Here is a 16145-nt window from a genome sequence, read left to right as displayed (position 1 = left end):
AATATCTTACTTTACTTACTACTCACTGCTGAGTAAGTGGTTATTAGTTACACTACTAGGTTCAAATATTTATAATTATTTAATTCATTTAAATCTTACTATATGGCAAGTTTTAGCCTCAACTCAAATTAAATTCATGCACTTTTTTTGAAAGTGTGTTTTTCAGAAATCAGAGAGCAGGGTGCATTTACAAGGCTCAATAAAACAGAACACGAACATATCAAACAAAGAGTCAACCACGCCTTCATTAATAACAATTGAATACATCTATTATAAAAAGTAGCAGATTATAAAAAACGATGTGAACATAAACAAGTAGTAGCAGCCAACATGTATGCATGGTAAAAGTAAAGTATATACAGTTTCTTTGTTATTTAATATATTTAAACATGCGTATTCTCCCCTCCAGATAGTGCACGGGCTGAAGAGCAGCGATGTGGCCAAGACCTTCCGGAAAGCCATCAATAAGAAAGAGGGACTCAGGAACGTGGCGGGAACGTCGGAGCAGTCGGGAACGCAGCACTCTTACTCAGGTACTAAACATATTATGCATATTCACATTTTCTATATTTAAACTATGCAAGACTTTCAGCAAAACAAACATCCGTCCACACAATGACGAATGTTCGGTCCTCACAAGTATAGCAAAACAAACACACCAAGACACATACATTTACATAAACACACGGAAACTGTGGGAGATTTTTATTCAATACCGATAATTAACGATAAAATATATGAAAGCCAGAATGCACAATTTAAAATAATAAACAACACATTTAAAATCAAGGAAACTACATGTTACTAAAATGAAATCAAGGCTGTGGATTTTCTATCTTGGTAGCAGTCAATAGTAACATAAAAACAAATCAAATAGAATAGAAATAGTGCAATCAGACTCTATATTACTTGTAGACTCTGATTGCACTATTTCTATTCGACTTTATTTATTTGTTTTAATTTGTATTTACTTGCCCTATTTTATCTGTTGTATTGCGTTGCTCTGTTGCAGGAGCCTGTGACCTCAGATTTCCATTGACTGTAGAATGCAATAAAACCTTGAAACCTTGCAACAGAGTATATATTTCAGTTGGTTTGACTGTGGTTTGTTTCCCGTGCAGAGGAGGAGAAGGTGGCGTTTGTGAACTGGATCAATAAAGCTCTGGAGAAAGATGCTGACTGTAAACACGTCCTGCCGATGGACCCCCACACCGACGACCTGTTCACCGCCATGGGGGACGGCATCGTGCTCTGGTACAACGCACAATCAATCAGAAAGAGACCTTTGTTATTCCCACAGAGGAGACATTTATATTGTGACAGCAAAAGTAAAGAGTAGTATTAATAAAGAGGCATGAAATATTAGAAAAGTATCGATCCAGAAGGACAACAATAAAAGTTGCAGTTTGTTGTAAAACTTCCAAAGTTCACTGAAAAAACTGAAGCATTGACTTTAATTAAATGTTTTATGTCAACAGATTTCACATAACTGTATCAGTTTAGTTGAAAGCAATACTATTAAGTTTAACGTAATGTTATTGCTTTGAACTAACCTGAACCATCTATTAACATAATACATTTAATTAAAGAAAAAGAGTTTAAAAGCTTTAAAAGCTTTCAGCTGCTCGGCTCCCAGACTCTGGAACACCCTGCCACGACGCATCCGTCTGATTCCACTACATTCAAAACCCAACTCAAAACCCACCAAACTGGCATTTTCTCTATAATCTGTACCCTGTGTCCTTTTGTGTCCCTTTGTGTCCTTTTGTGTCCCTTTGTGTCCTTTTGTGTCCCTTTGTGTCCCTGTGTGTCCTTTTGTGTCCCTTTTTGTCCCTTTGTGTCCTTTTGTGTCCCTTTGTGTCCTTTTGTGTCCCTTTGTGTCCTTTTGTGTCCTTTTGTGTCCCTTTGTGTCCTTTTGTGTCCCTTTGTGTCCCTGTGTGTCCTTTTGTGTCCTTTTGTGTCCTTTTGTGTCCCTGTGTGTCCTTTTGTGTCCTTTTGTGTCAATTTGTGTCCTTTTGTGTCCCTTTGTGTCCCTTTGTGTCCTTTTGTGTCCTTTTGTAGTCAGTGTCCTGTTTGTCTTGTCTTACCCCGGCGGATACTTCACTAAATCCACTGTTTTAATTTGTAAGGTAAAATTGTAAATTGTAAATCTGTAACCCTGTAAGGTGTCCTTGGGTGTTATGAAAGGCACCCCCCAAAATAAATGTATTATTATTATTATTATTAAAAAGAACATCAAATAATACCAAAACAAGTGTAATCAAGCCATTAAACCATACATGTGTTCCAGGTTGTGTTTCTCTCTGTTAATGTATGTTAATATTAAAATGTTTTCTTGTCAGTAAGATGATCAACCTGTCCGTCCCCGACACCATCGACGAGAGGACGATCAACAAGAAGAAACTCACTCCCTTCACCATCCAGGTACCACACACTTTAATGTAGATACATATATATATATATATATTCATTTAGTTTGTTAGCACGTCCATCAGCTCCTGCATTACAGCAGATATGCATCCCTTTACATCATAACCAGAGTACAATGCAATCCGTTATAATGACTAGAAACCTCTAAAATGTCTGAGCATCAAAATATAAAAGTAATCTCATTACTTTTACCTCAATATCAAATGCAATGCAAATTAATCCAAAAGAAAATAAATATCAATCAGATGTGTTTTAGTGTATTCTGTAAGACACCAGAGCAACGTGGCCTCAGAGAAGAAACCAAGATATTTAGGATCAGAAAGGATTTTATTGATATGAAAACCTGCCTTTCATGAATCAGATTCAGGCTGACCTTCTTAATGCAAATATCAGTTACTAATGTACTATGTATATAGACTTTACTAGCACAAGGTTTCTGAAGGTGTTTGTTAACGGCTCTACTTTTTATTCTGTATTTTTGTATTTTAGGTATATATTGCACAGTTATTAACGGCATATATATATATAATAATATTTCATTCCGATAGCACACTTTAAAAACAACGTAATCTCAGGGTCAACGCTATGAGGAGAAAATAATAAAACAAATAAAATAAAAAGTGATCTAAGGAGCATATTGAATAAGATATGGTAACATAAAAAAAGGTTAGAATAAAAAATAAATAAAATAAAGGAAAGTCATTAAAATGCGGTTTCCTCGAAAAAAATATGTTTTCCAATCTTCTTTATTTTTTATTTCCTACATATTTAGGGTTAAAAAAACATCTTGTAATTTAGACTTTTTTAATTTAATTTTTAAATATTACAGTATGTCCACTGTAGAGGACGTCAGGACCATTTTAGTGTGAAAAGACAGCCACAATTAACAGATAGACGATACGTATTATGTTCATAGAGTGATATTAATAAAACAATACATTCACCTTTATTCAAAACATAAATAAGTAATTTATCTGAACATTGCTGTTTATTTTGGTCACTAAAAAATCTTCAAAGACCTGTAGTCAATGTACTGTATATATATATTATATTGCTTATTGGTTGGTATTTAACAATTGTTTAGCTTTGTGCATATGACAATAAAACCTTTGAATCTTGGGGTCTCTGATCTGCAGGAGAACCTGAACCTGGCTCTGAACTCGTCGTCAGCCATTGGCTGCCACGTGGTCAACATAGGAGCGGAGGACCTGAAGGAGGGCCGGCAGCACCTGGTCCTGGGTCTGCTGTGGCAGGTCATCAAGATCGGGCTGTTCGCTGACATCGAGCTCAGCAGGAACGAAGGTTAGTATCAATAACAAAGTCAAATACAACTGCAGCACGAAGTATACAAACAAATCAGAATACCTTTACTTGCCCCATAGAGGGTCAATTCACATTATTAGAGTAGGTAAAGAGCCAAAATAGCTTGAAAATAATTAAGAAGCATGCAGACATCGAGCTCAGCAGGAACGAAGGTGAGGGGGGTGAAATACTAATAACAAAGTCAAACATAGCTGCAGCACAAAGTACAGCCTTAAAAACGAATCAGAATACCTTTTTACCAAATAAATGTACAGGTACAGCAAGAGCAAAGATAGCTTGATAATTAAGAAGCATGCAGACATCGAGCTCAGCAGGAACGAAGGTTAATATTAATAACAAAGTTAAACACAACTGCACCTGCCTAACCCATAGCCATAACAACTTGAAAAATAATTAAATTAAATTCAAAGGTTTTATTGTCATATGCTCAGTGTAGAAATGGCAATGAACATCTTCTGACCTGAGCTCCTCCAGCAATGCAACATATATAATAAAATACAAAGTAGTGCAAAAAGTCTACACACATGTAAATCAAATCAGAATAACTTTAGCCGTCCCACAGAGGGGAAATGTACAGTTACAGCAAGTAAAGAGCCAAAGACAGCTTGGAAATAATGAAGAAGCATGCATACAATATCAAAGATACAAATTGAAATGACAATTTATTAAATACACATCTAGTACCAGTAAGTGTAACATGTGTAACGTGGTGTGATAGCAGCTGTGATAGTATTCACAGTGCAAGTATATATTGAACAGTTATTTACAGAAGTTAAATTGTCTATCTAAGAGACAGCAGCCATTAATAACAATAATTATGAAGCGCTACAGTATATATTTACACAAGTAGTGTTGCACTACAGGGGTTAGTCTTTGTTGTTATGTAGTGTTATTGGAGTTATTGAAATACACTGATTTGTTTCCCTTCCTTTGTGTGTGTGTGTTTGTGTGTGTGTGTGTGTGTGTGTGTGTGTGTGTGTGTGTGTGTGTGTGTGTGTGTGTGTGTGTGTGTGTGTAGCTCTGATGGCTCTTCTGCGTGACGGAGAGTCTCTGGAAGATCTGATGAAACTTTCCCCCGAAGAGCTGCTGCTGCGCTGGGCCAACTTCCACCTGGAGGAGGCCGGCTGCAGTAAGATCAACAACTTCAGCTCCGACATCAAGGTACACACACACACACACACACACACACACACACACACACACACACACGCACACACACACACACAATTAATACAAATTAGAGCAGCCACACACACACACACACACACACGCACGCACACACACACACAATTAATACAAATTATTTTATTTAATATTTTGTCATATTTTATTGTATATTTTTATTTTTTGAATATCTATATTTCATGTAAATCATTTTCTATATTTTAATCTTATAATCATTTTTTTAAATAGTTTTTTTGGTAGTTTTTCTTACAATTGATCTTCTTTAACTGTGTTTATGTATGATCCATATATACCTCGTATGTGTCTACTTTGCAATCAACCTGATTCTGAAAACAGCTGTAGTACAAACATATGTCCTCTAGGGGGAGCCATTACTTTTCATAAAAGGACTGTTGCTGAAAATATCAAAACATTGAGTATTGTTCATGCTGGGCCCGTAACAGTATTTTTTGGTGAGGACAAAACAAAAAGTCCTCACAGAACAGGTTATATCTCAATACTGGATCCTCATAAATACAGCAAAACAAACATACCTACACACATTGATGAATGTCCGGTCCTCATAAGTATAGCAAAACAAACACACCAAGACACATACATACATTTTCATAAACGGACAGAAAAGATGGGAGATTTTTATTCAAAAGCAAAATAAATGATAAAAAAGCCAAATTGTATAATTTTAAATAATAAACAAGAAGTGAAAAATCAAGGAAATGATTTTCTATCTTATTTCAAAGACGGATTAAAATATATTGTTTATATTTCTTGTGTTTCAGGACTCGAAGGCGTACTACAGCATCCTGAACCAGGTCGCCCCGAAAGGAGACGAGGAGGGGATCCCCCCCATCGCCATCGATGTGTCCGGACTCAGGGTCAGACACGAGATCACACTTTTATTCCATGATATCTGTTTATAAACCTCATCCTGATATACTTTTTTACACCTTTTCTTTACTTTTTAATGACATAATATACAATAGTACTAAATAATATAAATGTATTGTTTTAATCTTGGCTTTTTTCAACTTGCAATGGCTCCATTACACCGTCATTTAGTCGTGCACTGGAAAAAATGCTGCTCCAAAAACAAGTAAAACAAAAACGAAAACAAGGTGTTTTCCCTTGAAATAAGTACAAAAGCCGGCCAATAGAACAAGTGAACATTTGTAAGATGTCTTGAAATAAGATGGGATATTTAGATAAATCCGATCTTATAATTAGCTGGGAGAACTCATCGTGAACTATATTTGACCAGAATCAGGAGATGTTATGAGTTTCATTTGAGATACAACTCAAAATAAGATGATTTGACTTAACAAGATGAGGCATTGTCTGAAAACAAGACCCGATATCTCACAGCAGTGTTACTTCTGAAGTTCTCATGTCTTATATCAGGCGGAGAGACGTATTCTGACTAGATATATATGAGTAAGATTTCGAGTTTTGTCAAGTGTGGCAAATATTTGTCATTCTGTTTATAAATATCAGAGAATATCCACGATTTTTCTTGAAATTTAGATTTTTCTTATATAAAATCTCTCTCTCAGTATTTTTAAAAGTGTAAGTGCTCTCACTGCATCCACCTCGGTGCATTATTGGAAATGACAAATATTGTATGCTTTACCCTCTAATCACAAAGTACAAAACTAAAACTAAATATATAATACCCAACAATGAAATGAGAAAAAAAAACTAATAATAATAAAACATTAAATAAGTGTTTTAATAATGATCATTTATAAATGTCTCAAAGAGGTGATATTAATTATGTTTAGTTAATAAATAATTAATAATAAATCTCTTAATGATATTAAAGCTCTTTGCTGCCCCCTACAGGAGAAGGAGGACATGTTGTTAATTAATAATAAATCTCTGTATATAAATTATATTAAAGCTCTTTGCTGCCCCCTACATGAGAAGGAGGACGTGTTGTTAATTAATAATAAATCTCTGTATATAAATTATATTAAAGTTCTTTGCTGCCCCCTACAGGAGAAGGAGGACATGTTGTTAATTAATAATAAATCTCTGTATATAAATTATATTAAAGCTCGTTGCTGCCCCCTACAGGAGGAGGACATGTTGTTAATTAATAATAAATCTCTGTATATAAATTATATTAAAGCTCTTTGCTGCCCCCTACAGGAGAAGGAGGACATGTTGTTAATTAATAATAAATCTCTGTATATAATTGATATTAAAGCTCTTTGCTGCCCCCTACAGGAGAAGGAGGACATGTTGTTAATTAATAATACATCTCTGTATATAAATGATATTAAAGCTCTTTGCTGCCCCCTACAGGAGAAGGACGATGTGGAGAGAGCGGAGATGATGTTGCAGCAGGCAGACCGGCTCGGCTGCAGACAGTTCGTCATGCCGACAGACGTCGTCCGCGGCAACCCCAAACTCAACCTGGCCTTCGTTGCTAACCTGTTCAACAAATACCCGGCGCTAAAGAAACCCTGAGAACGTGGACATCGACTGGAGCTCCATCGAGGGTTCGTTTATCCCCCGTCTGTTTCTGAAACCTCTCACCATATATATCTATCTATATATATATATATATATTATCTCACCAAAAACATATATATTAGATAGAATAATAATTTAAAAGCTTTATATAAATATTATTATTATTGTTGATGATTTATTTATTTGTTTTCAGATAATTATTATATTAGAGTTCATATCAGAACAGAGCGTTTATATTCAGCTTCTCTTCAGTGTTCTGATGTTTCCGGATGTTTTCCAGGTGAGACCCGGGAGGAGCGGACCTTCAGGAACTGGATGAATTCTCTGGGAGTGAATCCTCGAGTGAACCACCTCTACGTGTAAGAAAACATATATATATATATATATATATATATATATATAAGCCATTACTTTTCTTATGAGGAAAGTTGCTGAAAATATAAAAACATTGAGTATTGTTCATCTTGAGGCAGACAGTATTTTTTGGTGAGGACAAAACAAAAAGTCCTCACAGAATGGGTTATATCTCAATATTTGATCCTCATAAAGACAGCAAAACAAACACACGTACACACATTACATGTTACTTATTAGACGCTTTTATCCAAAGCGACTCACATACTCAGCACTGAGGGCACAGGAGCAATTTGGGGTCAAGGGTCTCAGGGACACAACGACATGCTGACTGCAGTGGGGTTTGAACCTGTGCCCCCCTGAACCCAACACCAAGGCTCAATGACGAATGTTTGGTCCTCATAAGTGTATCAAAACAAACACACCAAGACACATACATACATTTACATAAACACACAGAAACTATGGGAGATTTTTATTCAATAGCGATAATAAAAATAAAGAAAGAAAATAGCTAAATAAACATATACATAGTGTCTCTGAGCACTGCAAGACATTCAGGCGGAGGACATGGTTTGAAAATGAATTATGACATTTATTGTATTTTTTTGCGACATGACTTTCCATGATTTCTATAACTTATTTCTTTTTTTGTAATGACATATTATGCGGTTATTTTCTTGTAATTGTTATGACTTACATGACCTTTACTTGTTGTTTTTGCGTTGTGTTTCAGGGACATTGACGACGCGCTGGTGATCTTCCAGCTCTACGAGAAGATTAAGGTCCCAGTGGATTGGGACAAAGTCAACAAGCCGCCATACTCCAAACTGGGAAGCAACATGAAGAAGGTGACGAAATGCAGATACTGAGTATTCTGCGCTGAATCTCAATGTAGTTCTGTACTTTATTTGACGTACACTATTATGGTTGTTGTACATTTTATACTATTCTTTAACTTTTCCTACTAGTTTTTTTGGTCGACATACAATTACTTTTTTAAAAGAGACATATGAACTTTTTATGACTTACTATAGCTATATCTCAAAACCTTCTATTATCTTCTTTTACACTTTTTTCCAAACTATTTCCGACTAAAGTGTGACTTTTTTTATTTTCTAATTTTTGTAACTTTTTTTACATTTTATTCTTAACTATACATTTATTTTCCAGCATACTATACTGACTGTAATTAAAACTTCTTTTGACAATCCATACCTTAACTTTTTGTCTTTTCTTTGACAAAATAACCTTCATTGACTTTTTTTTACATTACTTATTTTTGTACTTTTTTTCAAACATTTTTCAACACGTTTTTTAAATGTTAAAATATTCGTCTAAAATCAAAGAGTGTGAAACTTCAGAGAGATAAATCCTCCTGTTTCAGCTGGAGAACTGTAACTACGCGGTGGAGTTGGGGAAGAAGGAGGCCAAGTTCTCTCTGGTCGGCATCGCGGGGCAGGACCTGCACTCCGGGAATCGAAAGCTCACCCTCGCTCTGCTCTGGCAGCTCATGAGGAGGTAACTCAAACGAAAGCTCTTTAAACCTTTACCATCAAACAGTTACTGCCTCAAAGACCTCTGAACAAATCTCCGACAAAACCCATCCATTCTCTGGAAGGAACACAAACCGTCTCCTCAGCATGATCTTTTATTGTGGCGGTGTGTCTCCTCAGCGTGATCTTTTATTGTGGCGGTGTGTCTCCTCAGCGTGATCTTTTATTGTGGCGGTGTGTCTCCTCAGCATGATCTTTTATTGTGGCGGTGTGTCTCCTCAGCGTGATCTTTTATTGTGGCGGTGTGTCTCCTCAGCGTGATCTTTTATTGTGGCGGTGTGTCTCCTCAGCATGATCTTTTATTGTGGCAGTGTGTCTCCTCAGCATAATCTTTTATTGTGGCGGTGTGTCTCCTCAGCGTGATCTTTTATTGTGGCGGTGTGTCTCCTCAGCGTGATCTTTTATTGTGGCGGTGTGTCTCCTCATTATGATCTTTTATTGTGGCGGTGTGTCTCCTCAGCGTGATCTTTTATTGTGGCGGTGTGTCTCCTCAGCATGATCTTTTATTGTTTAGCGGTGTGTCTCCTCAGCGTGATCTTTTATTGTGGCGGTGTGTCTCCTCAGCGTGATCTTTTATTGTGGCGGTGTGTCTCCTCAGCGTGATCTTTTATTGTGGCGGTGTGTCTCCTCAGCGTGATCTTTTATTGTGGCGGTGTGTCTCCTCAGCATGATCTTTTATTGTGGCGGTGTGTCTCCTCAGCATGATCTTTTATTGTGGCGGTGTGTCTCCTCAGGTACACTCTGAACATCCTGGAGGATCTGGGCGACGGTCGTAAAGTGACGGATGACACCATCGTGTGCTGGGTGAACGATGCTCTCACTCAGGCGGGGAAACCCACCATCAGCAGCTTCAAGGTGAACACACACCTGGATATTACATTTATTTCTGAAATACCATTTACATATTATATTACGACTATTTTAAACTTTTTGTAACTCTTTTGGACAAACTTCGACTTTCTTCGACACTACACTTTCAATCTTTCTGGACATTTTTACTTTTTTTTGTTTTACTTTCTTTTGTTTTTACATTTTATTATAAAAAATAAAAAACATACCAGACTATATTTTACCCTTTTTCTACAATTTATAATAATCATGTATGTGTCGTGGTGTGTTTGTTTTGCCATACTTCTGAGGACCAAACATTCATCATTGCGTGTGTGAGGATCAAGTTTTGAGATATAACCCGTTCTTTTGACTTTCCAGATACTATACTATGAAATGTTATCCCTACTTTTTAACCTTTTTATTAACATTACTAAACTAGGACTTTTTATTTTTTTACATTTACGAGATTTCATAATTTTTGTAACCTTTCTTTTACATATGTGACATTTTATAAAAAAAACTTTTTTTGTAAGTTTAAAAAAACCACTATCGTTTAAAAAAACGTTTTCAATATTTATATTTACACACCACTCTGTAATCCCCCTCCTCAACCCCTCTCCCTGCGCCTGTGTCTCAGGACGCGTCGATCAGCAGCAGCATGCCGGTCCTGGACCTGATCGACTCCATCCAGCCCGGATCAATCAGATACGACCTGCTGAAGACCGAAGACCTGACGGAGGACGAGAAGCTCAACAACGCAAAGTAAACACTTCAGAGTCACATTCACTGTAGACTGAGACTACTGAGACCACTGGAGCTCTTTCCTCCCATAACACTCTATAACCCCTCCCACTGTGTGTCTATAACCCCTCCCACTGTGTGTCTATAACTCCTCCCACTGTGTGCCTATAACTCCTCCCACTGTGTGTCTATAACTCCTCCCACTGTGTGTCTATAACTCCTCCCACTGTGTGCCTATAACTCCTCCCACTGTGTGCCTATAACTCCTCCCACTGTGTGCCTATAACTCCTCCCACTGTGTGTCTATAACTCCTCCCACTGTGTGCCTATAACTCCTCCCACTGTGTGCCTATAACTCCTCCCACTGTGTGTCTATAACTCCTCCCACTGTGTGCCTATAACTCCTCCCACTGTGTGTCTATAACTCCTCCCACTGTGTGCCTATAACTCCTCCCACTGTGTGTCTATAACCCCTCCCACTGTGTGTCTATAATAACTCCTCCCACTGTGTGTCAATCTGAATACCATCATTACAAACTCTCTCTGCTCTATAACATTTGCAATATCAACACTAACGTGCAATCACGTATCTGCCACTACATTTTCTTGCACTTCTCGTTACTGCTCGTCAGGTCTTTGCATTAGTTGTGTTTCTTGTAGATATTTAATGAATGTTTTCACTGCACTGTTTACCGTCTCTTTGTAACTCTGGCACAACAACTTCCTTCGGGATAAATACAGTCCTGGTATCTTACAGAATCAGATACCTCACAGGAACAGCCGAGGTGTGAATGTACCTGCCAATTAACCCGATTCAGATTTAAACTTGTTCACAGTAGCTTTAAATGAACAGTATCCTCTATCCTGTGAGGTCGTGGAAGCAGGCGAGGATATGCGAGTACAGATTGTTCAGGTGGAATAACAGAACCTGTGATCACTTCCTGTTTCTGCAGGTATGCTATCTCCATGGCGAGGAAGATGGGCGCCCGAGTGTACGCGCTGCCGGAGGACCTGGTGGAGGTGAACCCTAAGATGGTGATGACGGTGTTCGCCTGCCTGATGGCCCGCGGCATGAAGAGGGCCTGAAGAGGGCCTGAACAGGGCCTGAACAGGGCCTGGAGAGGGCCTGAACCGGGCCTGAAGCGGGCCTAAAGCGGGCCTGAACCGGGCCTGAACAGGGCCTGACGAGGGCCTGAAGCGGGCCTGAAGCCGGCCTGAAGAGGGCCTGAAGAGGGCCTGAAACCGCCTCGTTAACACATTAGCAATACTGAGATACTGAGGTTAATTAATAAAAAGTCAGGTACTTCAGGGTCAAAACTCCAAACAGGACAGATGTTTATGTTGCTCAGTCATCTGTGATGTTCCTCATGTTTACTAAATAAATACATATTAATACAATCAGGTACTTCAGGGTGAAACGGGACCACCGGAGATTTCCTCTGCAAACATTGAGAGGCTTCAAAGTCTGTGGTTCCTCTTCTTATCTCTGCTCAGGGTTTTCACTCAAATCACAATCTTTTACACCAAATGTTTGCAATAAATAAAGTTTTTTGTATAATCAGTTGTGTTGTTGTTGCTTGGTAACAGCTCTCGTGTTACTAGAGAAACAGTCAGGTGACAACAAACGGCATCACTGAGCTAACATTTAGAGTGACTTCATTAGCTTAGCATAGACTCTGGGAACGGCTAGCCTCTCGGGGTTAAAATCACTAAATGTTAAATTAGCAGCAGTTCAGTTCACATTGGACGTATTGTAATGAGTTTTAAACTTGTTAATATTGGTAGGTAAGGATTTAAATTCTGATGCCCCATCCTCCTTCAAGATATCGGCTTCAAAATGTGGATTTGCTTCAGATGTTAGCCCGAGCATCGTAGATAAATCTCACCCTATAACTAAATGACTTTCTGAATCTGTGCCGTTTCAGCGCGAGGGAGAACGTTCTGGTGCCTTCCGCCCCCCCTCACCATCACCACGGATCCATCCTGCGAGTTTCAGATGGACGCTCTCCAGTTACCACCGAGACGTTCTTGCTATTAATACCATTTATTAAACCCAAAACAGCGTGTTCTGTGATGCTCGTGCTACAATCTAAAGGAAATCCACATTTTGAAGAAGCTCTGGAGAATCAGAGACATTTTGAATTCTGACCTAACGATGTTACCATGTGAACAGATGGTAACAAACAAACCAGATGTTATTAGTAGAGCCGGGACTCGATTAAAAAAAGTAATCTAATTAATTAGAGGCTTTGTAATTAATTAATCGAAATTAATCGCATTTGTAATCAAATATACATATCTGACCTGAGAACAGTGAGAAGCAGTTTCACATGGATGTGACTCCAGGTGGTCGACAGTCGAGTGCAGTCCAGGGAGCTGGTTATCCTCTCAGACGTGGACTGACTTATCCTGGCCCTGAACCCAGTCATCTGGTTGAGTGTGAGTTGGGTCAGGGTGTGGTTCCTTGCACTCGGAGTCGGGCTAACTGCTACATGCTAGCTGCTACATGCTAGCTGCTACATGCTAGCTGCTACATGCTAACTGCTACATGCTAACTGCTAGCTGCTACATGCTAGCTGCTACATGCTAACTGCTACATGCTAGCTGCTACATGCTTTGCACTTTGGGCTTGATGTGCTGCGGCTCTTATCGACGCTTCCATCCGTCCGTTTTTTAAAACAAAATGTCCCATCCACGGGGCCGACCAAAGCGGTCTCATCAGCTTGTTCGTTCATGTTTGACTATTGTTCACCGTGGTTTGTTGTTGTTTGAAGTCCCATGCTGAAGTCATGAACGTTAGTTGGTGCTCCAGTATAATCGGTACGCCTGAAACGCATCCAGTGAGAAACGTTCCGCTGTGCAAAAATAAGTGCGTTTAAAGTGCGTTAATTTTTTTAGCGCGTTTTTGTGTAATTAATTAATCTTAATTAACGCGTTAAAGTCCCGGCCCTAGTTATTATTGATCAGTGAGCTCCAGGAGTGGAGGGCACCAGCTGGGCGTAACCCGACGTAGAACCAAAGGTTAAGACCAAACTAAAGTTATGACTAGTCACCACTTAGACCTAAGCCCGCTATGCGTTGCGCCCGGGTGTAACTTTTACGCCTAGTATGGAGCAGGCGTAAATCGGAAAGACAGACTAGTATCCATAGTAACGTAAAACAGGCAAGAAGGATATTAACGATGGCAGGGCGTCTTGTTTACAGGTTTAACAACGAAAGGGCCTTAAGAAGAGAAAGAGTCGTCCGTGATGGAACAACCCCACTGGACATCTGTTCAGTGAGCTGATGGAGAGGTTTCGTTTCCGCAGACGAGCCCTTTGTGACTGAATCGAGGAGATCTCCGCTCACCTTGCAGGCGCTCAGATTCTACTTTAATACCGTGGGAGACGTGATTAATGTTCATCGCACAACTGCATGTCGGGCTATTAGAAACGTTTCCGTGGCTCTCCAGCGCCGCCTGAGGAACTATATTCACCTCCCAACACAAGAAGAAGCAGAAAAATCCTCCTGGCATCCGCGAAGATATCGGTGGACGACTTAAACCGCAATCACATAAACAACGTATAGCCCTGTATTTTGTAATATGAACGCTGTTTTTTTGCATTTCAATAAGCTCCCATCGTGACCGCATCTTCTCATCAGGCCGTTTTATTCAAAAAACATTTGGAGATCTATTAACATGAAATTGAGATAAAAACAAGTACAACGAATATGATTAGAGAATGGTGAACGACACATCGTCTTCTTTGCGGATTCTTAAGAATTATAATTTTGAGTCTTAACTTCTCTTTCTCCAGCTCAATGTTGTCGTGTTCCGCTCTCAGTCGTGCGGTCTCCACACGAACGATCTCTTTCTCCACCAGCTCTGTAAAATCGCCCTTTCTTTTTCGGGGGGTGGGCGTCAGTTCTCTTCTTTGGGTTTCCGTTATCCATCACTTCGTTATCCAAGTCTTAGCTTGCTCTGAATGGAGGAGTTTGAGTGTTGAATTATGTAGACGTGTGTTGCTTGGCTTAAGACCAGGCGCAGCTACGACCGAGACGAGCCAGGCTTGGTGCACTCGGTGTAAATTCGAATCACTAAGTCGACGTAGCTAAGCCCGACGTTAGAGTTAAGCCCTACTTTTTTTACGCCCAGCTGGTGCACTCCATTCCAGAGCTGCTGCTAGTTCACCACTTAGTGATTTGAACCCCGAGCTATGCTAGCTGTTCCCACCCGTTTCCATTGTTTACGCTAAGCTGCGCTAACCACGTGTAATAATAACAATAATAAGTTACATTTATAGCGTTTTTCTGGGACTCAAAGTCGCGTTACAACTGCCCTGAATACCCCGTGTGCCATCCAGTGCTCACAAACAACAACATACAAATGGGCACAACAACAGTATTTGTTATCGCTCTGTCTGCATGACGGTTTCTTTATGAACAGCTGAGGACGATATAAGACGACCCGCTCCACATTAATGAATCTCAGGAGACCTCAGACCGCTGACGGGGGAAGTGGAGATATTCTTACTTGAAATCTTTTCAGAAACTTTCCCTGAACTTTCTGTGTATTTTTACGATTAAACAAGTTCCTAAACGAGCCGCCATGTTTGTAGTTTTGTGGTCGTTCCGGACTACAGATATGTCTCATGAGTCATAAGACTTTTATATAATTGTATTCAATAACCACAACCAAATTAAACAGTATGAAGTTATTTGTAAATATGAATACAGATTTGAGGAAATGTTTTCAGAAATATATTTCTCTCCCAGTGAAATTGGCACGGGACTCTCAAATAACCGGAATCGAGAACCGAAAATAACCGGAATCGAAAAGCAAAATCGGAATCGTTGAAATGCAAACGATACCCAACAGGAAGTGTAAACACCTGATTTAAAGGCCCAATCCCAAACCACGCCCTACACACTCCCCCCCCCGTGATGGAGTGAACTCCGTGGAGTGACACATGAGGCTCCCTCCTCTCAGATGGAGGGAGTAAATACAGCCTCCCCTCTCTCTCCCAAATCAGCATCTCTTAGACAAAAAAATGTAAATTAATAACTCAAAAAACATGAGGTTGTTAACATCGCAGTTTATCAGTGGATGTTTGCTGGAACTACTTGTACACAGCGTGTTTCCTGACGGACACACACAGCGTTGAGACCGGTCAGGTAGAGACCGGTCTCCAGTCAGCACCGATGCAGACTCGCTGTTTGAGGGCTTGATAGCCCACTCCCCTCCACACCCGTTGGTCTGGAATAGCACTT

The 16145-nt window shown here is 39.3% G+C and overlaps 1 protein-coding gene across 1 annotated transcript; it reads left to right on the top strand.

The window, feature by feature from the left end:
- Positions 1-409: 409 nt before the first annotated feature.
- Positions 410-12456, top strand: lcp1 (lymphocyte cytosolic protein 1 (L-plastin); the record flags this gene model as incomplete). Its single annotated transcript, XM_034077019.2, is given in 14 exon segments — positions 410-533; positions 1122-1254; positions 2343-2424; positions 3567-3732; positions 4772-4914; positions 5718-5813; positions 7243-7401; positions 7403-7439; positions 7694-7772; positions 8504-8618; positions 9155-9288; positions 10058-10178; positions 10792-10916; positions 11849-12456. Coding segments are annotated over 14 exon segments (1647 nt in total), but the record flags the coding sequence as incomplete, so codon positions are not given.
- Positions 12457-16145: the final 3689 nt, after the last annotated feature.

This window comes from Pseudochaenichthys georgianus, unplaced genomic scaffold (assembly GCF_902827115.2).
Source record: "Pseudochaenichthys georgianus unplaced genomic scaffold, fPseGeo1.2 scaffold_1202_arrow_ctg1, whole genome shotgun sequence".
NCBI classification, from domain to species: Eukaryota; Metazoa; Chordata; class Actinopteri; order Perciformes; family Channichthyidae; genus Pseudochaenichthys; species Pseudochaenichthys georgianus.
The sequence above is the reverse complement of the archived record's forward strand: the minus strand, read 5'-3'. Positions and strand labels throughout refer to the sequence as shown.